Source organism: Dreissena polymorpha, unplaced genomic scaffold (assembly GCF_020536995.1).
Source record: "Dreissena polymorpha isolate Duluth1 unplaced genomic scaffold, UMN_Dpol_1.0 chrUn009, whole genome shotgun sequence".
NCBI classification, from domain to species: domain Eukaryota; kingdom Metazoa; phylum Mollusca; class Bivalvia; order Myida; family Dreissenidae; genus Dreissena; species Dreissena polymorpha.
In genome coordinates, this window is record NW_026273323.1 from 651,842 (window position 1) to 677,408 (window position 25,567).

Consider the following 25,567-nt stretch of genomic DNA (forward strand, 5'->3'; position numbering starts at 1 on the left):
CCCCCCCAAAAGGGAAACACCGCGAAAATTCCCCCTGCTTTGGGTAGTTTAGGTCACTAGGTCAAAGGTCAAGGTCACAGTGACCCGAAATAGTAAAATGGTTTCGGGATGATAACTCAAGAACGCTTATGCCTAGGATCATGAAACTTGATAGGTAGATTGATAATGGCTGGCAGATGACCCCTATTGATTTTCAGGTCACTAGGTCAAAGGTCAAGGTCACAGTGACAAAAGCATATTCACACAATGGCTGTCACTACAACGGAGAGCCCATATGGGGGGCATGCATGTTTTACAAACAGTCCTTGTTATTATATTAATACACATGTTTGTATGAATATAATATTCACAGCTGAATGACTTTGTCTTTTTTCTTAATATTAAAATATATATCAATGATTTTTTCAACATAAGTTTTAGACAGTTCAGCCTTCATGCACAGTCTCAGTTTTTTTAGTCATTTTGAGTCTAATTGGGATCTTTTAAATCGATAAAATGGCAAATTTGAGTATTTTTTATCAATAAAATGACAAAATTGAAATAATTTCATCAACAAATATTGACACAATATAGATACATCAGTCCTTTTCTTTGCCATTTTGGGAGAAAAATGCAATGAATGTAAAAAGTCCACTGATTTGGGAAAAACTATTTAATACAACTGTTTATAATAATTCAAAATAATATAAATTATAGTTATACACTTTGTTAGTTGTTTATGAAATATAGTTGAGATATATTTATCATGATTATGAGACAGTTCTTTCTAAAAAAAAAAAAATTTTTTTTTTTAAACTTCTGGCAGGAATTTTTTTTTTTAAATGGGGGGAAAATATATGCTCTTTTTTTAGGGGAATGAGGCCGAATATCGGCTCCGAATTGCCATAAAAACCCACTGTAAACTCCTCTAAACCTATATCTAGTCTCTATAGAAAGTGTCATCTCTGATGAACCTGTGAGGACTACGCAGGCTAATCTGGGACAACACTTTGTGCACTCGCATTAAGCTCTGTTTTCCAAATCACAGAGGCTCATGTACATTAAACGAAGCATCTTAAAGGGACTGTCAACCACGATTGACGAAAAAATAATATTTCTAAATACCATATTTTTTTTACAATTATTAGTTTATATTGATTAAAATATCACAACTGGTATATTACATTACTTGAAAAAAGTTCATATTTTCAGTATATTTGGTAATAAAAGTTTGCGATGTGAAATCGAAAGTACATCGCAAAAATAGGTGACATAACGATATACACACTATAAATAACGCTAGTAGATTGATCATTTTCTTCATTGGATATATACAATTGCTCAATTAGAATTCCTGGGTTTACCACGTGACGATGATGAAAAATCTACTGGCGTTATTTATAGTTAACTGGTAGTTACCAGTCAGGCAGTCAAGCGGTCATACTTTTTCCTACTATTTCCTACTTTTTCATCAGGATCCTACTTTTTCCTATTTTTTTACCAAATCTTCCTACTATTCCTACTTTTTCATTTTCAATGGAGAATTATTTTTTTTAAAGAGTTTATTTAGTAAACTTGCAGGATGAATGAATCTATGGCATGACTGTATCCCTGTTAATGTGCATTCATCTAGATGAGACCTGACAACCCATGCTGACTGTCTGCTAGCACCTCTTCAGGAGCATAAATATTTATTTCTTATGTAACTTTAAAAATTATTGACAAGTTTTTTTTTGAAGTAACAATAGTGCCTTGTTTACTTCCTTAGCATTTGTACACTGCAGACTTCACTACCTTACACAGTTCCCAGTGATGCAAGAGCTGAGGGAACCCATTGTTTATTCCAGTTTTATTTTGTTTCCATTGACAACAATTTGACCAAACCTTATGCATGTTTACATGATATTGCTGTTTGGAATGTAGAGATATAGAGATACATGTATTGTATGAGTGGTTATGTAATATGGAATTTATTACACAAGTTATTGGAAAAAAGTTAAAACTGATGCTTTGCCGAGTTTTCATCATTTACAAATATAACGTAATAAATTCTGTATTACATGACAACGGATATGATGTTCTATTGATATCATAGGTACATCATGTTTAGTAATTAAAGATAAATGCACAGAGCCTAAATGCCCTGATACATTTTTATGCTACCGGTAGGGTGGCATATTGCAGTTGTACTGTCAGTCCGTTTGTCTGTCTGTCTGTATGTGTGTGTCCGTCCGAAAACTTTAATATGGGCCATAACTTTTGCAATATTGAAGATAGCAACTTGATATTTGGCATGCATGTGTATCTCATGAAGCTGCACATTTTGAGTGGTGAAAGGTGAAGGTCATCCTTCAAGGTCAAAAGTTAAAAAATACAATCCAAGGGAAGTAATAAGCTTTAAAAGGGAGATAATTTCTAAACCTGCCAAATGATATATTGAAATTTTATTTCAAAGCTGCGCAATAGTTGGCATTGTGTTTCGGACAAACACAATTCTTGTCTAATGATGCCATAACTTCAAGGTGTTAAAGCGAAGTATTAAAATTATTAAACGGCATTATTACACTCCCGCAAAGTCATCAATAATGTAAAAGCCATTATTTGAAAGTGGAATAAACAATGTAGTGCAACTGTTTCATTGCCCAATCAATGCTGTCATAAAAGATGTCAGGTGATAAGGTCCTATCTCCAGTTGCATAATCTGCTCTGCAATGACCAGTCATTTTGAATGTAACTTAAGTCATTATAACTGCACCCTATTGTCAATTTAAAGGTTTCACAATGTAGCTGTAGCAGAGCATTTACACTGCTTTATATACAAGTATTAATCTTGTTCAACAAGTTGTTGTATCACTAAATAAATTTGGTCTTCTGCTTAAGGATATAACATGCACAATATAATTACCATTTTTATATCGATACACAGAAGACCTCTAACCACTTATTTGATGATACACCAAAATGAACAGCATGTAATTACATGTATACTTCTTTATCAGGGTAGCTTTGCTTGAAACTTAATTATCATAGATACACTATAAGTGCTAAAATTCCTAGTGGGAAAACAAAGTTTAACCCTTCATGGATGGAGAAGTTGGACAACAGTGGAAAAACACTGGGATCATGGTGCAAGAGAGATACCGGCAATGAGTTTGCAAGATATTGTACTGTCTGAATGAAGTCCATCTTGTAGTAATTCTGGTGCTAATCAACTTATAAGTCATGCAGATGGATAAAAACACAAGGAAAACATGAAATACATGCATGATCATTCACAAAAGCGTTTGTTTGGAAGTGCCCAAAAGCCAAGCGGCTCTCAGGGTTGTGGGGATAAATCTATCTGTATGCAAGTACATCCATCACACAAGGAACAGGTACAAAAGGCTGAAATCTTCTGGGCCCTTAAGGTAGCTTCAAGTGGGTATCCATACAGAACATGTGATGGCACTCCTGCTCTGTTTCAAGCTATGTTTCCTGGACCTGTGTCTAAAAAATAAGTATTATGTATTCCTACTTTTGAGGGAAAAGTTCCTACTTTTTTCCTACTTTTCTTGCAAAAGTAGTTCCTATTTTTTCCTACTTTTTGAAAAAAGGTCACTTGACAGCCTGTTACCTGGTAGACATACCCAGTAAAATTTATTACCAAGTATACTCAAAATATGAAAACTTAACAACCTTTTTCATGTCATGTAATATACCAGTCGTGATATTTTAATCAATATAAACTAATAACTATAAAAAAACGGTATTTTACCACTTTTCTTTTCTACGTCGTCATGGTTGACAGTCCCTTTAAATATTACAGAAGAGGAAAGCCAGGCTGCAAAAGACCTTATAGCGGCTTCTGAGGACTACATTACTACCTTGAAGGAGACACAAGCTGTACCCATGCTAAAAGAGACCACCAAAAGCTACGCAGCCTTCTTATGTATGTAATTTTAAAAGTTGTGTTCAAATTGATGCAAAACATATTATTTTCGAATTCTCTTAGCTGTTTTCATGTTAACAATGTGCTTATTTAAGACTTTATTACACTAGGAAAAATTAGTGCTTAAACCCCGAAATCGGTAAAGTTTTATGAAATCTTCAGATTAGGAATTTAGAGTCTTTTGAATTGCTTGATACAAATTGCACCTAACCAATTCAAATATTCATGTTCTTGCATTTTTGCTTGAAATGTTAAGTGTGATTGCTCATTTTATTAGCTCAGCGTTTTCAGAGAAAACCCTAGGTATTGTCATAGCCAGCTCGTCGTCCGACATTTGCCATCCTCATCGTGCTAAAACCTTAACATTTTGTTACGGTTTGGAACATTGGCTCTTAAATCAAATTGCTTCCACCTACAACTTTGAAACTAAATATGTAGATGCACCTTGATGAGTTCTACACGCCACACCCATTTTTTGGTCACTAGGTCAAAGGTCAAGGTCACTGTGACCTTTATTTTTTTTTTAAAGATCTGAAAGCTTTCATTTATTCAAAACTGCACCTGTAGCCAAGCATGGCACCCGTTATGCGGTGCTCTTGTTTGTTCACTTGCAGATATGTGTAATCCACTTTTGGAACAACATTGACGTAATTTTCCTTCTTTTGGGGAAGTGTGCAGATGTTAATTGGGAATTTTGTTAGTTTTTCATCAATTGGGAAGTACCTGTTATGGGTACTTTATAAAGAAGGATAAACATCTCAGTGACACTGTCTTACATGACATGACAATGTTGAGCATGAATGAGTGCGGTAAACATAATGCCAATATGATTTACTACGGTGGCCCCTTGGGAGCCATTTAGTAGTCTTCAAATTTTTATTTTGCATGTCGGAAGAGAAGTGGAGAAGAACCTTCAAAATAGACATTGATTTCACTGATCGTCAACCATTGTCCAAGGCTTTCCATAGGCCATTTAACGATCCCTCGCCGGGGCGCTTGAATTTCGAAATCAGAGTCCCCGGGGCACTTGAAATTTTCAGATAAGTGTATTTTTCAGTAAAAGAAAGTGTAGATCGTCAAATCAAGGTTTCTCTATCAGTGTATCAATATTCCCTGTTTTAAAAAAGCACTCGGTACCTACTTTCACAAGTAATCGCCATAAACACCACATAGGGTAATGGATTATCCACTGATAAGAGAATAGCACGAAGCGCGTATCGATTATTCTAGCCACATTACTTAGTCATTTAAATGCTGACAAGGATGTATCTGGTAACTTTCCAGTCGTCAAACTGTGATGTTCATCGTCCAATCGGTTACACGAATGCTTATGAGGGCGGGGTTAACTATCAACCATTATTTTTGATTGACATCGGGCATGAAGTAAGAGTTTATCGCAGCTTGATTAGCAAGAAGTTGTACCATTTACGTAATATACGTAATATAAAATTGGTAATTAGTACAGTACAGTACATTAAAGACGGTTTCGGTCATCATCACCACACCTTTTTACTGTAAACAAGTGTTACCTATGACTCTAATTAATACGAGAAATTAATTGCAAGTGGTAAACAATTAATTACTTAATACTTATATCGAGTAAGTTGTGCAAATGACTCCCGTTTACAATTATGTGATAACAATTCCAGTACATGTATATTTCATCATGTCCATTTAAAGAAATGATTCACCTCGTTTTTCTTACATTTATTCGACACGTAATGCGCTTTTACAAATTTTCGTTGAATTAATTACGCAAACTTGTAAATGTTTCGTCCGATAATCGATAGCTAGAAGACTGATGATGGCAACCGGACGTAATCCTTGTGGACACGTGTATTTCATGCATAATTCCGTCAAAACATTAATTCCACACGTAAAGTGTTTAAAAAAATTATCGTTGAATTCATAACGCAACTGTTATTATTTGCTGAAATCTCAAATGGGAATATTTAATTTTGTTATCCGAAACTCATTCCTGTAAGTCGATGTTAACCCGTTTTTAATCCGAAACACGCTTCCAAATGTAAATTTTACTGCAACGTTAAATATTTTTGCTTCAAATTAGCAGTGCAAATTTATTTTGTGTCGAATCTTTCTCTCAATTAAAAAGAGCGCAAAAGTTATGCAGCATAAACAATGTTGTGTCATTTGCATAGAAAAGCGTGTGTGTATTGAGCGTGTTAACAAGCACACAACAGGTCAGGGGATTGACGCATGTTCAGAGGCAATATTTTATCAAATCTATAAATAGTCACTTAAATTTTTTTATTTGATACTATAGAAAAACGGCAAGGTTTGTGTTAAAGAAATAATTGAGAGATTTTATCGTAAATATTTACCAGAAAGTGATTTATAAAAACGGAGTAAATGGGATAATCGGGTAATAAATAGAAATTTGAAAAGTAGTTAGTATACAGTAATAGAGTCGGGTTGAAACGGATGTATTGGGGAATTGTTTGAGTCAAAATTTTACTATCTGTGTGGGAAAGTTTTAAAACAATTAAACAATTAAAAAAATTATATATATTTTTTAATGACTGGGGGATTTTCTTGAAGAGCCATAGCGCACCAAATGACTTCTTTTGACGCTGTTTTTCTTTGAGTTATAACGCACCACAGAACGTGAATTGACACGTTAATTTTTTTTTAAATCTACGGCGGGAGGAGACACCCCTCCCCAACCACTATCAGCCCCGGGGCGCCTGACAAAAATCTTGTGGAAAGCACTGTTGTCCACACCAACAATCAGCAAAGTTGTTCTTAGAAATCCCTTACATTTTGTTTTTGAGCATTTGCAACTGCCTGACTCATGCAATTTAACATCTTCAAATGTCTTATTCATGTCATTAAACATTTAATACTTTAATCATGCCATTCAACATCTTCAAATACTGTATTCATTCCATTTTACATCTTCAAATACTTTATTGTTGCCATTTAACATCGTCAGATACTTTATTCATGTCATTCAACATATTCAAATACTTTATTCATGCCATTTAACATCTTCAAATACTTGATTTATGCCATTTTACATCATCAGATACTTTATTCATGCCATTCAACATCTTCAAATACTTTTTCGTTTTATTTAACATCTTCAAAGACTTTAATCATGTCATTTAACATCTTCTAAAACTGTATTCATGCCATTTAACATCTTCAAATACCGTATTCATGTCATTTAACATTTCTAAATACTTTATTCATGCCATTTAATATCTTCAAATACTTTATTCATGCCATTTAATATCTTCAAATACTTTATTCATGCCATTTAATATCTTCAAATACTGTATTCATGTCATTAAGCATCTATAACTACTTTATTCATGCAAGTCTCTCCCTATATATATTTTTTAGTGGACAGTCTGCTGCTGCCAGCTATGAGGACACTGCGCTCCAAGGCCCTGTACTCCCATCTGCACGCAATCACCAAGGCCACCTTTGACCTCCTGCCCATTGGGGGACAGGTACCCAGACATTTTTCTCAAGGCATTTAGTGGTCTGAATATGGCGCCATTCTCTAAGCAAAAACCACATAGCCTTCTTTTACCCCATGGGCAAAGTTTGAATTCTTATTGGTTATTGTCCCTTACTGGTTTCACCGGAGGCCAGGGGACTTATGGTTTGCGCTCTGTGCGTCTGTCTGTCCCTGAGTCTGTGAGTCTGTCTGTCACACTTTTCTGGATCCTGTGATAACTTTAAAAGTTCTTAATATTTTTTCATAAAACTTGAAACATGGATAGATGGCAATATGGACATTGTGCACATCATTTCATTTTGTTCCTACGTCAAAAATTCTGGTTGCTATGGCAACAAATAGACTAGAAATACTGTTGAAATGGTGGTTTTCTGGATCCTGCGTTAACTTTAAAATTTCTTAAAATATTTTTTCATGAAACTTGCAACATGGATAGATGGTAATATGGACATTATGCACGTCATTTCATTTTGTTCCTATGTCAAAAAATTGTGGTTGTTATGGCAACCCAAAAAGAATAATTTCTAAAAATGGTGGAATTTCTGACAATGGTTGAGCCGGTAGGGGATCATATTGCTTGACAATAGCCTTGTTTTGATATAATAATAGGTTGCATTGTGTTTTTTTTTCACACCATGGGGCTATGAAGAAGTTTACTACAAAGCTAACTTCATATTTCAGAGGTTCCTGGTATCATTCACATAATTGAAAAGATTTGTAAGAAAGTGGTTTTCATACACATTACAGTCTTTGAATTTGTTTAAACATGGTTATAAAGTTGATAATAAGCCTTTGATTTATTCTGACATCTTTTAATTAATTATTGCATCAGCGCTTCCGTTAGCTTTTAAAAGTTGGAAGTCCTGACTTTCAAGCCTAAAATTTTGGACGTCCCAGACATAAATTTTGAAGTCCCGATTTTATTTTAGAATTTTAATATACGTTCATGTTCCAACTCTATCTAATACCCGATACTCAAGTATTATTATGATTTCTTTTTTCAAAAATCAAAATACGGACAATATTGACTTCTGCAAACGTCCGCCATTTTACGCAAGTTGACTTGAGGGATGGGGGAATGCCCATTGAACATGCGTTAATCATGTGCGCGATTTAAGAGCATACAGCATTGTTCATATTTAGTAATTATGACAAATCAACGACTGAATTTAAAATGTTACATGTAAATTATGATCGACGACAAATACTGTATCCGAAAACGACTGTCCGAAAAAATGTACGTGTTTTGCACATGAATTAATCTGTGCATATCGTTTGACTGCAGAAAATAAAAACCAACTACTCATTTAATACGTAATCAATATATAATTTGGTTAACATATTGCTTTACAATATGCTATTGCACTACTTTACTTTGCTTATCCATTCTTAAAATATTTCAAGATGGCCGACATTTGACTTTTAAGATTTTTGGAAACTAGCGGAGATATTTCGTCAGTTGCAGTTCATGTCAGTACCATCTGCTAAAAAATTGGAAATAAATAAATAAAAAACCGCAGAAAATTGATAACGAGCAAAAATTTCCGGAATGCTGACTATTGAATTCCTTCGCAAATGATCGCGCACGCGAACGAATTTTCGTGCATTGATTACATGTTAGATCATTTCCAAACTGTATTTTCAGATTTTTTTATCACAAATCAGGCGATCGATAGACAATTTTTCTATTGCCAGAGCCAAGATTTCATCGCGTTGGCAATCAGGCGATGGGTTTATTTTGCAGACTGCTCATTTTCAAATGCATATAATCAAATGTGTTATCCAAAATCATTTCCAGATTTTATTATTCACAGAAAGTTACGAAAATTCTTGCAACAAATAAACATATCTTGTGTATTTCGTGTACAGGTGAAAATCATGCGAAAATTAAACTTCATGTACAACATAACGTCATTCTTCCTCGGGAAAGCGTGGGCTAAAATATTTGATTGCCGAATAAAAACTTTGTAACGCAGAGGTCGCTAATATTATTGTATACAGCTTCACGTGGGGTGAGCATGTATTCGACTGCCTGAGCGCCGATTGGCTGATGCGCTTACCAAGAAGACTTTGATTGACAGCTGGAAAAATCAATATTGGCCACTCGCTGAGAAATTCATTGAAAACAGTAGCTCTTATGCGGAGTTAATGGTCTGAATAACCCGATTAACTGTTGACATTTGTATGTGTTGTGTATTAGAAAATAGTGCACATGCGGATTATCGGACGTCCAAGGGACTTCCACCATTTGCATAATGGACGTACGACTGCCGTTTTCGGGCGTAATTTATGCCCGGACGTCCACTAACGGAAGCGCTGTTGCATTGTTTACTCTTTTAATTACAGAGTTTGTTGTTTCATGTTAAAGGTTTAAAATAAGTTCTAACAGCTCATTTTTAATCAATTAAGACTTTCACACTCTGACTCTAAAGCAAAGTGGAAATGCCTTTGTGCAACCAGCATCAAACCAGAACAGCCTTCGGGTAACTCGCGGCATTTCAGGTCTTATGCTGTTTGCTGCTCATCAGTATCTTAGTGTTAGAAATAATGCCTTTAACACTTGAATCTATTGGAAAAGGTTCTAAATTTAAGTTGATTTTCTAAGAGACTGCAAAGGGGTTAAAGTGTGCTATTTGAGCGGGAAAGGGTTTATAATAGCACATATCTGTTTTCTCAAAAGAAAGTTGAAGTGTACGACCTCCATATTGAGTCTCACCAGCATGGGCACAGTTTCATGCTGGGTACCGCTGCTGTGGTGAGGGGACTGGCGGAGGACCCCTCGTTCTTGCATCCAATTGCTATGGCCTGGGCGAAGCTTAAACGTGAGGCCATTGGGGCACAACAAGACATCTTTCAGACAATGTAAGTAAAAACTGTGAGTTATTAAAAGTAGTTATAATTTAACAGATGCTTTAAGGCATATAATGCAATTGCAGGGCTCAACATTAACGGTTGTCCGATTGCCCCTGGCAAGTAAAAGTTGGGTCCGGGCAAGTTATTTTATAATCTAGTTGTCCGCCGGGGCAAGTGCGAAAAAAAGAACAAAGAAAAATGTGTGTTTCTGTGGTTTAAAAGTACAAATAATCGCAAACGATTTGACTTGTGCACGATTTTACCTCGGCGATTGTTGTTTGCGAAAGTCCGAACAAACTACGCATGGTGTGTAGGCATTTCCAAACTTATTTTTAGAAACGCTGTAAATGGCTTGCGATTCCAAACATCGGCTTTCAAATGCTATTGAGTTTATCTTTTTCATTACTACTCTGTTACAAATAATATCGTTGGTGTTTTCAGTCACGAAGAAAACTACTCAAATTATTAAATTTTATAAAAATTCCAACAAATAGCTTTTGTATATATATATTTCATATCTTGCAACATTCATTTTCAACAATCTTTTGCTTTACGTCAATTGAGATGACATTTTTGTTAAGGTTCACATGTTGTTTACAGTACTGCTAGCAGACGAGAAATGTCTAGTTTATTTAGCTTTGGCTTTACAAGTAACTGTAAGTCTGAAAAATGCACAGAAAATCATTAGAAAGTGCCAAAAAAATACGAATTGAAGCGAAAACGCAACTTTTTACCAAAATGGAAAAGTGATTTTGAATGGTTGAAATATGATGAATCGTTAGAAGCAATGTTTTGCAAACCCTGTGATCAGTACAGTGATGACAAGAGCTCATCGTTCATTTCTGGGTGCACTACTTTTCGCCTTGAATCTATAAAAACGCATGAAAAAAGTTCATCACGTGAGCTTGATTGTTTGGTTTTTATAAAAAAATATGAGGTTTACAGTTAATGTGATATTTAATGTTTGGGCAAGTGGCTTAACGTTCAGGGCAAGTAGATTTTCTAAGTACTTTGGCAAGTTGGTTTTTAGGTTAATGTTAAGCCCTGAATTGACCGTTGGTTCTTCTTCTTAACTGCATATGAAAACATAATAGCCAAGAAAAATTGAATAAGTGATTCTGACTATTCAAATAAAAGAAAAAGCAGGTTTATTGTTAACATTTATTTACTTCCACTATCCCCCTGTTTTCAGGAAAAAAAGTGAACATGTTGCATTAAATCTAAATTTGAATTCACTAGTCTGTTTGCTGTTATTTCTTAATCTGAACATTGCCCGATGCGCGCACAACACCTTGAAAAGCGTTATGTATCCAGCTAGCAATATGGTGGGATTTATATGCAATTTCATTGTTAGCTCGGCTGTTTTCAGAGAAAACCCAAGCTATTGTCATAGCCAGCTCGTCCGTCAGCCGTAGGCGTGGTGCTAAAACCTTAACATTGGCTATAACTTTTTGAATATTGAAGATAGCAACTTGATATTTGGCATGCATGTGTATCTCATGGAGCTGCACATTTTGAGTGGTAAATTTTAAGGTGAACATCATCCTTCAAGATCTAGGTTCGAAAAAAACAAAGTCAAGGGAAGTAATAAGCTTTAAATGGACATAGTTATCTGACCTGCCCACATATATATTTTTGTTAAATAAATCAAAGCGGCGCAGTTGGCGGCATTGTGTTTCTGACAAACACATTGTGGTAAAAGGTCAACGTCAAGGTCATCCTTTAAGGTCTACGGTAAAAAATACACATTTAAGGGAAGTAATAAGCTTTAAAGGGAGATAATTATTCAATATTGAACATAGCCATTTTATATATTTGGCATGCATGTGTATCTCATGGAGCTGCACATTTTGAGTGGTAAATTTTAAGGTGAACATCATCCTTCAAGGTCTAGGTTCGAAAAAAACAAAGTCAAGGGAAGTAATAAGCTTTAAATGGACATAGTTATCTGACCTGCCCACATATATATTTTTGTTAAATAAATCAAAGCGGCGCAGTTGGCGGCATTGTGTTTCTGACAAACACATTGTGGTAAAAGGTCAACGTCAAGGTCATCCTTTAAGGTCTACGGTAAAAAATACACATTTAAGGGAAGTAATAAGCTTTAAAGGGAGATAATTATTCAATATTGAACATAGCCATTTTATATATTTGGCATGCATGTGTATCTCATGGAGCTGCACATTTTGAGTGGTGAATCTACAGTCACAGTAGTGGCTTTTAATTATTTGCTACTAAAAATAGAGATTTGTTAAAGACAATTATTTTCAAGGGAAGTAATTTATATAAGTATAAATCTCATATTATATATTTCCTTACCAAGAATTGAAGTTCTTTTCACAGTTACTGTAAAGATTTATTATTTTGATTATTTATAACTCAAATGATTGATTTGTCAAAGTTTTTTTTAATTATATAATTATCATTTCTTTCGTGTACTTATTTGTTAATAGTAGTGTTCATTACATACCTGTGATGTCCATAGATACATGATGAACTCTGGCTATGATCTCCTTGATAAACCACAATGATGTCTGACTTGGTCATGTTTGACCTCCCCCCCCCCCCCCCCCCCCCCTTACTTATAAAGTAATAAGCTTTAAAGAGAGATGATTTCTATACCTGCCAAATGATAAATAAAAATTTTATTTCAAAGTTATTTTTTAAGGACGTTAGCATGTGTAGTGAAGGAGTCTGGGAGGACGGTTCCCCACCTGACATACCCAGACATGCTGTTGGCTGAGTACCAGTGCTGGAAGATTTTCTCTAAGTATGTTGCCTAGCGATGGCAGTGCCAGAGGTTTCACTTGCCCCAAAAAGTTGATGGAACTTTTTCATGATGTAAAACAACTATATGTCGGTTATTCCAACCTTATTAATATAGTCAATCACATTAATGTTATACAGTTTTGTATTTGAATGATTAGTACTAATAGTACTAATATTTTATGAATAAAATTCATTTAATTAACTCTACATTAATGTTATTGACTACATTATTACTTTTACAAGTACGTGAATACATAAAGTACAATAAGTAGCTTTATAATCATAATATGGTTTACTTTTAAATAAACAATTGAGGCTTGGTCTGCAGCTTTGCCAAACTGTTTTACTATATGTCATATTGCTCATCTTTTGATCAACTTTCATACATTTTATAGCTTAATTGCTGTATACAAATACAATGGTTTTTTTGTTATGTCAGATATTCAATTTTGAAGCCATTGCCTCACTAGGGTACTGGCAGAGTGAGCCCTTCTTAATATATGTAATTATCCACTGCCAAAGGCGAGGGACATAGAATTTGCATTGTTTGTCAGTCCTTCTTTCTGTCTGTCACAAACTTTTCTGGGGTATATCTCAGAAACTATATAAGACATCATCATAAAATTTCATAAGTGTATTGATATCAATAAAAATGAGAAGAAGTGCCATGCACAACAACCATAACCCTGCTCTTTCTTTAATAAGAGTTATTGTCCTTTGTTGATTTCATATGATTAACCTTTCAGGGCTACATTTCATAATCCATTTAAGATTTCAACATAAAGTTTCATGGGTATAATGATATCAATGAGGAGAACAGCCTTGCAGAAAAACCATAACCCCACACTTTCTTAAATAAGAGTTATTGCCCTTGGTTGTTTTTGTATGTTATTTGTCAGGACTATATCTCAAATATGCTACAAAATTTAAACGCATAAAAACAAATACCCTTCACTGAAATATTAAGTTTTAATCATGCTTACATCAAAGGATTTGCCCCTATCCATAAACATAATTTGTTTTGTGGGGATATCAATTACACAAATTTGCTTGTTAGCATACATTCCTATGCCCATGCAAATGACCCGTTGAAACAATAGAAAATCACAATTATTCCAATTCACATTTTATTTATATCGATAATGCAAATAAAGTTCTTGCTACAGCATATAAAATGTAAGCCATCAGGCAGGTGTCATTATACACGAGATTATTAGATAAGGTGTAATTACATATTGTCTTGAATTTTTCATACACTGCATTTTTTGAATATTGTGTATCTCAAAATGTTCTGTCACAAAATATTGAAGTGTCTGAAAACTCAAAAGTAATAACGGTATGTTTGCAACTGTTTAAAACCAGCATAGAATAAAAATCTGGTTACAGGATGGTTCTTTCATTTATAAACAAACTAAGTGGATATATCACATCAAAGATTTACTGTTATAGGTAATCACAATTTGTTTTTGCACGTTTTTTAGGAGACGATTTGATGTTGAATTCCATATCCTGGTGAAATTGATAGATTGTGACCTACAGAAAGAACAGCGGGGCATAATACTGATGGAGCTGGTCAACTGCATGATGATGACCGGACTCACCCTGCCTGACAAGTGAGTAGTTTTATACCTATTTATTTTAGCTCGATTGCATCAAAAGCTTAGGGATTATTGAAACGCTCTCTAGTACTGACTTGAACCAGTACTGGTTGTCTTTGGGGGAAATCTAAATGACATTTTTATTTGAGATTCACTTCATTTCAAGGTTAAGGATTTCATGTCTGGCAAACTTTACTTTTTATGCCCCTGGATAGTATGATCGGGGGTATATTGTTTTTGGCCTGTCTGTCATTCTGTCTGTCATTCTGTCTGTCTGTCTGTCTGTCTGTCTGTCTGTCTGTCTGTCTGTCTGTCTGTCTGTCTGTCTGTCTGTCTGTCTGTCTGTCTGTCTGTCTGTCTGTCCCAAAACTTTAACCTAGGTTAAAGTTTTAGGTTAAAGTTTTGCAATATTGAATAACTTTTGCAATATTGAAAATAGCACCTTGATATTTGGCATGTATGTTTATCTAGCTGCACATTTTGAGTGGTGAAAGGTCAAGGTCATCCTTCAAGGTCAAAGGTAAAAAAAAAAGCGGCGCATAAGGGGGCATTGTGTTTCTGACAAACACATCTCTTGTTTAAACATAAATGTTAACAATACTAAGAACACAGTTAATAACACGAGAAACATATCATGATACACCTATAATGAAAGATGCAGCTTTTAAAATATAATTTTCTGATGTTTTTAAACACATTTAATTTTATACCATAACCCAAGCCTATCTTAATTTTTTTGAGAATTTGTTCAATTAACAACAGTTAAAAGTCTGAGAAAATGTTCTCCTTCTTTACCTGTATGAACTTCCTATGGAGGCTGACATTTGCAGAAAACTTGTTTTTTCGATGCCAAGGATTAATCCAATCTAAAGGTTTTTTAATCAATGCGCATTAGAAAATTGCCCACTGTCACAATGTCCATCAGATGAATAAAACGAACTCAAAATGTGGTCTACACAAATCACAATATCATTATGAGGTTAAAAAATGTCATTGAAGTTTATTTTGCTTTCTAAATTAAAAGCTTTAATATGGTTGAACAGATTATAAAAAGAAACAACAGAGCATCATTTGCCAATGGTATAATATTGTTCCCTGCATAATATAACCCAGAAATGTCCATACAGATCTATACACAAGTTGCAGACATTTTGGGGTCAATGATCAGAAATTTTCCCAAACAAATCAGCAATACTCAAAGGAGCTTATTAGCAATAACCATGTGTTCAACCCCATAAAAATTATCTTTGGGAATACGGCTAATTGATAAAAATCTAGAAATAGGTTTGGTACATGTTAATTTTTGACAACCACAGTTATCATTAACCAAGGCCAAAGCAGGGCCCATGGTAGTTATTTATTCAATGCTTGATATTGGACAAACAATGGTGTTTCAATGTTGTTGTTGGTTTTTCCTTCACAGGAGTCTACAAGACGTGGTTGAAGAGTGCCTAGCGCTCTTTAAGGACCAGCACCTGCTATTCGAGGGACATTGCTACTATCTCAAGTACCTCATCGACCACTATGAACGTATGCAGGTGGGTCTGGTGAAAGTTGTCAGTGTGTTTGCATTTATGTTTTAATAATCTTCATTGTGTTCAAGCTAGAATGTTTATATTTCGGTTTGTTTGCAGCAATTTTAAAATCATTAATGCTTTTGTTTTTATGTGCATATTTTTTATACTTGACATGTTGAGACAAGTTTCAAGATCCCTTGAGAGTGCAGTATATAAACGATCTATGAACAATTATTTACGATATTGATAACTTGACTGCAAGTCTGGCTGGTGTGTGGGTTAAGTTACGAGTTAACCAATATGACAACTAAAGATCAACATGTCATAAACAAAGGACCCCCATTACAACTGATAATTGATGCAGACCAGAATCCATGATATACATGGTAGATGCTGACTTAAATTTAAAAATGTTATTGCTAAAGCTTGCACTATTTTCTTTTATGAAGCCCCAGATAATGTCCCAGCGGTTAAACTTTCTAAATTTTGGCACAAACCATGAATTCTCTACATTTGTTCCCTTCCCTTATACAAATGTATGAATGTGTATGCTTTTGTCACAGCCTTTACACAATGTCAAGGTCATTTCTCTGTCAGGATTGTGATTTATCCTCCTTTCAGCTGATATCCTTTCTTTCCATGCCAACTTACCCGCTGCTTAAAATAAAGATTTTATAGAAACGCTGTCAGTGTGGGGCTATTAATGTAGATTATTTTCCTCCGCTGAGATGGTTCCAAAATCACAGGCTGTTGCCGTGTTACTAGGTAGCTCAAGAGAGTACAACCAAGAAGGATGTGACCTCAGGAGCACTCCAGGATGTTACCACAGCTACCTGTGAGCTCCAGCCAGAAATGACCTACATCAGCCGCCTGGAACATGCCATCAACCAATGGGAGAAAGGGCTGGCTGAGATCTACCAGAAAGGTATAACATGCATTAGTTTTCTTTTGTTCTTTGTCGATTGAGTGTTTTTTTGGCAGTGTCTTTTAATGTAGTGGCTGCATGGATTTGAAAATAACATTATTTCTCTTTGGACTTGTTTATTTTAATTATTAGCTATTTTGCATTCTTTTTATCATGTTTTTTAGTGCAATTCCATTCTTTCTGTGTGTTGCCTAATAAAGTCATCTGATACAAACCTTCTTGTGTGACCTAATGTGAAGGTTCTACAACATTACTATTTAGGAAATGTTACAGTGCCTGCAGATACAGCCATGACTGACTTCAACTCGTTGATTCCGCCAGCCGCCCATTGTGACATCATGATCCAGTGTGGTGTTCGCCTCAACATCATGCTACAGGTACCAATGGTTTTGTGTGTTAACTCGTATAACCTGCAATAAAGATGATTTAGGGTTGGGGTATACTGGACTCTTTTCTTTTTTTTAAATGTCAGTCGGTCAGTTTGTAGAGACAATTTGTCAGACTAATTACTCCTGCACTTTTCAGCATACAACATTCAAACTTGCATGCATCGTTTCTTATAAAATGAACTTGTGTATGTGCCATTTTTATTGATTTTGTGTTAAAAATGGATGAACTCAAACCCATTTTTAAATTTGGATTTTTTTTTATACTTGGTTGGGGAGGGATATTTATCACAATTGTGACATGCTTTAGTGTTTTTTTTAAAGAAATGTCATATTGTTAATTCCAATTGATGTGTGTGTGTATGTGTGTGTTGGGTATGGTAAATTCCATTAACTCAATAATTCAAGGTTTGTTGGTTCAATATAGCAATTGGACTTGGCTGTTTGCCTCACCTTTCAATCATCATGTTTAAATCCATTTCTCGTGTTTGTTAAAATGCATTGCCACCATACAATAAAATATGATTTAGCTTAAGAGTTTTGTAGTTTCAATTTCTTTCATTATCATACTTAGAAATTAAATTTTCTCTTTCTTAAATTTTTATGCACCCTAGAAAGGATGCTTCAAAGATTGCATTTCAAGAGAATATAATTATATCAGTATTAATTGATTTTAAAGGCAAACACATGTAAAGTGTTTCATTTTCATTTTGCAATCAATGTGTCCTTTTTCCCCTACATACATAAATCAATGAATTCCAAAGTGTAAAAATGAAATATCTTAAAATTGCAATAAGTACCCAGCCAATTGTACAAGTGTAGAACTCAGGATGCACTGCAAAATGAAACACTGCCTGTCATTTTGTTTAACTTGTTCTTTTTTTGCATAACCAGTCCTGTTGCCAAGGTAATCATTGACTAAAGTATTTTACTTAGTCTTATCTGAATTTTCTTTAAATCAAAGTTTGAAGTTTACTGCTCATTATTTAATATATTTCTGCGCTGCTTTATGTATGTAAATACAGTAAAAATTGTAACAAACATTACAACTGTAAAACATTTGTGTTGTATATTTGTATTTCATTTTAGCCTAAACTTGCCCTGCGCGCTCTCACCCTTGCTCAGAAAGTTGTTTGCACACTTGTGGTGGACAAGAAACTTCCTGAAGTCCAGCTGCAGAACAAGAAGACCATGATCGTCACGGAGATGGTGCATGCCCTTGTTGCTATGGGCCGCTATAGCGACGCTGAGACTGCCATCAAGTCTCTGGTTTCCACGGATACGTACATCACCTTGATGACGGCTTACCTGCAGATTTACATGGACAAGGTATACAGTGAACGATGGTTGAATTTGTAGCCTTGTGATGATGTTGTTTAATAAAAGCATGGTTTCCCAAAGCCAATATGTTTTTTGCTGGCGACCTCCTTTCTCATTAGGGGTAGTCTTATGATATTTTTTAACCAGGTTTTCCGAAGGAATAAACTGATTATTAGATTGGCAAATGTCAGCGGGCGAGCTGCCGGGCGGGCGGAACAAGCTTGTCAGGGCCATAACTATGTCGTTCATTGTGAGATTTTAAAATCATTTGGCACATTTGTTCACCATCATGGACGTTGTGTCATGCGATGTGACACTTGAACTTCAAAGGTAAAAAATGGCCATAAATGATCTTGTCCGCGCCATAACTATGTCATTCATTGGGAGATTTTAAAATTACTCGGTACATTTGTTCACAATCATTGGATGGTGTGTCATGTGAAAGAATTATGTCAATATCTCCAAGGTCAAGGTCCTCACGACTAAAAAAAAGATTGAATTTGACACAAGGGGGGTAACTAGAAACAATCAGTAACAATGCACATTTTGAATTTTCTCCCTTTATCAGACTTTTTTTTTCAAATTGAAATCAAGGTTGCCACGACTAAAAATAGATTGAATCTGACATAAGGGGGGTAACTAGGAACAATCAGTAACATTTCACAATTTGAATTGTCTCCCTTTATCAGACTTTTTTTTTTCAAATTGATAACCTGGTTTTGTGACAATTTTGTCCCTTGTTAATTGCTGTAGTGTCCTTCAATTCTATGAAATTTTATGTCCACGCAAACAAAAATGAATCCAGCTTTATTCAAATGAAAAATAGTGACTGTACATTTAGATTGTACCTGCATATTTTTAAGAAACATAGAGCATAATAGTAATAAAGTGAACTATCAAATGTTAATCAAACATGAAACAGTCATCCATATTTCCTATCCAGAAGGAGAGTGCAGTGAAGACCCTTACAAAGATCCTGAGCCGAGAGAAATCCAACAATGTGTCCCACCTGCTTTACGAGGGAATTGCTAACCGGCTAATGTCCGTGTGTCTGTGTGTGTCTGACAGACGAGACTGGGAGGTGCCCAGCAAGTACCACCTGCTTACTCTAGCCTACGACGCTGTGCATTGTCACATCTCTGTGCTCAATTACGTGCTCATTTACCAGAAAGGCATGAGTCAGATAGGTATTATTTCAATAGTTATCCTATAGTCTAAATTAATTTAAATGTTGTTGGTTGGTCAAAAACTTATTTAATCCTTTACCAATGAGATACACAATTTGACATGTCTTAAGTCCTTTAGAAACTTTAAAAAATAATCTTCTTTCTAGCTTCAAGTTTTGAAGGCTTCATATTCCAGCCCTGAGTTACTAATGAACAGCAAACAACACAAACCTGAATAGACTGCGAGGAACAGGCAGGCTGTTCTGGTTTTATGCTAGTGTCATATAGCCTTTTTCTTTTGTCTTCATTTCTGCCGTCTGACCAAAACGTTAGAAGATTGTTTAGGAGCATAATACTATTTGAGAACTTTTTCTTATCAGCCAAACAACCCCAGAATTTGTAAAATTATGGCCTTTGATTACATTTCAGTCACTCTTCTTTTTATTTTGAAGATTTCTTTTCACATCTAGATGCATGCCTGTTTCAAAATAAAAAATGTTGTGTGTCCTTTAGTATTCACAAGCAAATGTTAGGTCCCTGTTGTGTAGTGGATATGGTGTCCACCTAGCGACCGGGAGGTCATGGGTTTTATACCCACTGTGGGAGCCTTCTATGGATCTCCCCCAAAGACACCAAGTACTGGTTCTACCCAGGAAATGAACTTGAGAACATTTAAATATGCCTTTGGCTTTTGAAGATATCAAATTAAAATAAATAAAAATAAACTAATGAAACTAAGTGACCAAAGGTTTTTTTTCATGGCTTGATGTACGGAGCTGCTTATTTCCGTGACTGTTTCCCTGTTCCAGACGCCTGGATTTACCTGTACGAGTTCCTGCAGTCTGTGTACCACCTGTGCCAGTTGTACCGGAGTGTGGGAATGCCAAGGGAGGCAATCTGCTACCTCAACATTGGGTATCGGGCAGCACACTATCAGAACCTGCCTTCATGGTGAGCAATTATATGGATTCACATCCAGTTAGAAATGTCATTGCCATCTTTAGATGTGACTCCCTATTGTAACATTTTTTAAATTGCCTATAATGTATGGACACATTTACAATTCAAAATAAACCTTACTCATTTAGTCTGACCCTTGCAATTTATTACTTATTTGGGGTTATGTTGACCCATGAAAACTGGATACAAATTGGACCTAAAAATTCCCAATTAATGGTTTATAATAAGTAAAAAAAAATTATTTTTTATTTAGTTGATCTCCCATCCAGCTCTATAAGTTGAACCTTGGTAAATATAATGTTGAACACACTTTAATTCTCAAATTGTATTGAGTATATCAATATAACTTATAAGTATTCGCAAAAAACAACTTTAATTTCCCAATGTTAGTCTTAATGATGTGATGTTTCCCAATCCAAACGAACTTTGAACCCATTTCCAAAATGTTGAAAAAACACTTCCCATTTAATGTGACTGTTATATTGCAAACAAATGAGTTGTGTTCTGAGAAAACTGGGCTTATTGCATGTGCCTAAAGTGCTTAACCTTGATTTTCCGTACGGAGGAACTGCCTTGAAACTAAAATACCATAATAGCGGAAAGTGTCGTCCCTGATTAGCCTGTGCGGACTGCACAGGCTAATATGGGACGACACTTTACGCACATGCATTATGCCCAGTTTTCTCAAAACACGACTAATACAGGTCGTGTCAGTTCCTGTGTGAGATGCTGAGAATGCACGGTATGCAGGCGAATGTAAACAAGGCCTTCAACGTCTTAGATGCCATCCACCTGACCTTCAACTTGAAGAACAAGTTCACTGAAGGCAAGGACACACTGAACGCAGGGCTTACCAGTTCAGAGGAAACAAATAACAAGTCAAGCAATTCCGAACCAGACAGAGGGAAATTAGAAAATGAAAACAAACAAGACAATTGGGATAATAATAAACTTGATGTTGGTAATTGTATTGGAGTAGAAGAGAAGATCACACCGAGTAAATTTATGGAACAAGAGAAAACTGACGGAAACAAAACACCTGAAAGAGTTGGTCATTGCACGGTGTTGAACAGTGACAAGAAACGCCAACTGGAGGTTCTGGCAGTTCCTGAGTGCCCATGTCTCAAAGTTGGAGCCCCTTCTTACTCTGATACCTGTATGCACAAGATGAGCTTGCTTATGGGTGTAGCCATGGCAGAGTTCTTGATGGACTCTGGATCACACGATGCGGTGAGAAAGACTCTCCATCATTTGCACACAAGCTTAGACGTGTTCAGAGATCACTCCTTCCTTAAGCCCAGCCAGTATTTCAGTAGGTCTCCGAAGCAGAAGAAAATGATGATTGAACAGTCATTGTTCAAACACCACCCAGATGTACTGGCAACCTGTCTAACAGCAAGCTGTGTTAAAGCTGAGCTCAATCTCATAGAGAAGGATTATGAAAGCGTTAATAGCATGTACCAAATGGTTAAGGATTTCGAAGAGGGTGGAATGTTGAAGAACCTGGTCCATGGTACCATTCTGGTGTCGAGGCTAGCTCTGAGTAGATCTGCAGCATTCTTTTTAACATCTACCGACCTGTTCAAGGATTCCTATCAGACTTTGTTAGAGACTGAGATGGAAATGGAAGCAATGATGCTGTCACAGAAAGGAAACACTGGATTCACCGCTGAGGGTTGTGCAGATTTGAAGAAAACGGGTGTTGCCAAGAACATTCTGAAGGATCTCCAGCTTGCTGTCCCAACAACTGCAGACATCAAAGCAACACCAATGAAGTCAAAGAGCAAGTTTGATGCCCTTTGCACACCAAAAATGCCTTCGCTTGAGAAAGGCATGCTGAGCACAACAAAAAGACCAGCATTAATGAATCAGATAAACAATAACAGGATTGCTGAACTTCAGAAGTTGATTGATAGCGATGAGGATGATGACATTGTTTTCCCAAAGACCAAGCCGATAACGCCTTCAGTGGCAAAGTCTGTAAGAAAACGAAAGCCTCAAACTGATATTGTTTCCAGAACTGTTAGTAGTATTACCAAAATGACTGCAGAGGATCAACAAAATGCAAAACTTGCATGTAAATTATTCATCTTTGAAGATGACAATTCTTCTGTAGATAAGAAGAATAATGTTACCAAAGGTCAAGATATAATTTGTGCATCATCTTCAACTAAAAAGAGCAATCAATCTAAAGGCAGAACTAAAAAGGCTGAAACTGAGAAATCTTGCAAACAAGTTTCACCAATTGTGATAGACATATCAGGTGATGAAGAAAATCTAAATTATCCACCTCCAATATCTGTTTTGAAAGCCAATAATAGAATGAAGTCCACCAAAAAGGAACACCAGAATTGTAAAGCTGAGACAGTAGATAGTGAAGATTTGTTTAACAAAGAAAGCCTTGAAACAGAACTTGGAAAGAAATGTAATCCTACAAAAAGCGTCAAAGCAATACGTAAAAGAAGTGTTTACAAAGAAGGGAACACAACTATTATTGAGTCTTCAGAAGCAATGGAAATTATAGATGTGAGCAATGAAATTACAGGAACTGATTCAAAGGTGGATGTATATGATTTTTTATTGGAAGCTTCTCCAGTTGTTAAAAACAATACTGTGGGAAATAAAACAAAAACAGGTAGATCAACTAGAAAAACAAAAACAAAAACTGATGTTACCATCAATAAAGATACTATGATACTAACAGATGTAATTGACAATAGTCTTAATGTTCCCGAAGGAACCAGAAAGAAAGAAAGAGCAATAAAGGTGAGATCCACAAGAAAAACAGACAACAAGGAAAATGTTGAGACAGTAAAAGATGAACAGAATAAAAGTAAAACTAGACCTGTAAGGGGCAAAAGAAAGATTGAAGAAATTGAAGCAGTTAGGTTCGGATATGAAAATGTTGGAGACCTGAGTGCTGAGTTAACTTTCAATAAACTAGAGGAGGTCAATACTGTCTTGAATGGTGAGTTAAATGAAGACTTTAATGAGTCAGAGATGAACTATACTGATGATAGTTCTGAAATTGATGATGACTTTGATGAGACATTTGGGGCCAAAGAACCATGTGTTGGAATGGGGTTAGATCTCTTGTGTGACAACTTTGAAACCAGTTTAGTTATTATTGAACCAGTCCCAGAAGTGCTACCTGTAGAATTCTATCGAGTTAACAAAGAACATGGAAATGGTCTTGCTGCGGACTTAGTTGAAGCTTCTAATGTTTTCATTGATTGTAATGCCTGCGTACAAATTCAGTCAGAACATGATTGTTCAAATGTGAGTGAGCCAATGGAAATCATGAGAGGAGATGTGAAACCAACTAGAAGAACCACTAGGCGTGGTAAAAAAGCAACAGCATCAGGCAATGGTGGTGAGAAAGAGGAGGAAGAAAAAACTGGAACTGAGGAAACAGATGATGGTATCAAGAATACCACAGTGGAAGGTAAGTGCAACAATGGAACTGTTCTCATTCATGACTGCACTGGCATTGGCAGGAAATAACAGCATCTCTTGTCACATTTTAGTATATTTACAGTTAAGTAAATTTAGTGAAGCTTAACATTAAAAGCACAACATGCTCATAGTGAACTAGAGGAATTCTGTGATGTGCAATTGCCGTATGTCCATCGACTTTTAATAGTGTTACCCATCTCAGTGTGTGTTTAAGTATGTTGGTGTAATGCATTTCATGTGCGTGTGCGGCTTATAACTTCGTTGTGGATGAAGTGATTTTGCACTAAATTGGCACAAATGACCATATTAATACCACATGTTACCTGCAAAACAATGTAGTAGGCAGTGATAATTTTTCATGTGCGCTTTGAGTTATTTGCGCATTAAAATTACCAGCGCATATGGCAAAAAGATCTGCCTCTAAAAAAGCGCATTGCTTCTCAAGAAGAGAAAAAATTGGAAATATACTTCATTACTTGTCAAACATTTTGTAACACAACCTGTATTTTTCTGCATTTTATGGAGTGTAATAGGGGATTTTTACTGTATCATCGCCATAACTATACTATATCATTCATATTTGCATTCCTACTGGTTCTCTGCTTTGTGCATGAAATCTTCGGTTGATAAAAGACGACGTTCCCATCCGCTTTCATATTGCTCAAAATGCCTCCTGAAAAGAAATTAAAACCTTAGTAAGTCAAGATCAAATGACCTTGAAGGCTGTATTTGGAATTGTCGATAAATCACCTAAAGAATCATCAGACAGCCAGGCAAGTACATCGAGTACTATTTCTAACAAGTTTTTGCCTAAATGGAAAACAACTTATACTTGGTTGAAATATGACAGCGACTTTATGTACTGTGGCCTATGCCCTGACACTGGTATGGTATGAGAAAGGGCATGCGCCAAAGCTGCCAAAATCAGAATTTTAAGCTTCTTTATCAGACCATATTGCTGCTATCCAAGCATCCCAGCTTAAATCCATTTTTCAACATTCAAGATTTTTCTGAACAATTTGAAAAGCTCATTGGTTTTTGGAAAAGATCATTATTTCAGCACATGTGCACTTTAAAAACTCAATTGTTAAAAATGAAAAATTATCACTGTAGTAGTCATTGTAATTTTTTGCATATTCCTTGTATGCATAAAGGGAAATTACATTTTTGTGTCCAACCCATAAATTTGTTGTTCATGATGGGATTTCAGAAACACAAGAACA

The 25,567-nt window shown here is 35.6% G+C and overlaps 1 protein-coding gene across 4 annotated transcripts in view; it reads left to right on the top strand.

The window, feature by feature from the left end:
- LOC127863473 (uncharacterized) overlaps window positions 1–25,567 on the top strand; it is a 100,629-nt gene that overhangs the window by 20,084 nt on the left and 54,978 nt on the right. For 2 of the 4 annotated variants that reach the window (XM_052403020.1, XM_052403016.1), the window contains exons 5-16: window positions 3,785–3,907; window positions 7,274–7,383; window positions 10,075–10,256; window positions 12,916–13,017; window positions 14,498–14,629; window positions 16,038–16,152; window positions 16,897–17,056; window positions 17,318–17,433; window positions 18,532–18,771; window positions 19,706–19,949; window positions 20,738–20,879; window positions 21,593–24,333. In XM_052403020.1, the coding sequence (XP_052258980.1) occupies window positions 3,785–3,907; window positions 7,274–7,383; window positions 10,075–10,256; window positions 12,916–13,017; window positions 14,498–14,629; window positions 16,038–16,152; window positions 16,897–17,056; window positions 17,318–17,433; window positions 18,532–18,771; window positions 19,706–19,949; window positions 20,738–20,879; window positions 21,593–24,333 (4,407 nt within the window). The remainder of the gene's footprint in view (window positions 1–3,784; window positions 3,908–7,273; window positions 7,384–10,074; window positions 10,257–12,915; window positions 13,018–14,497; window positions 14,630–16,037; window positions 16,153–16,896; window positions 17,057–17,317; window positions 17,434–18,531; window positions 18,772–19,705; window positions 19,950–20,737; window positions 20,880–21,592; window positions 24,334–25,567) is intronic. The other 2 variants (XM_052403017.1, XM_052403018.1) reach the window with 2 other exon arrangements.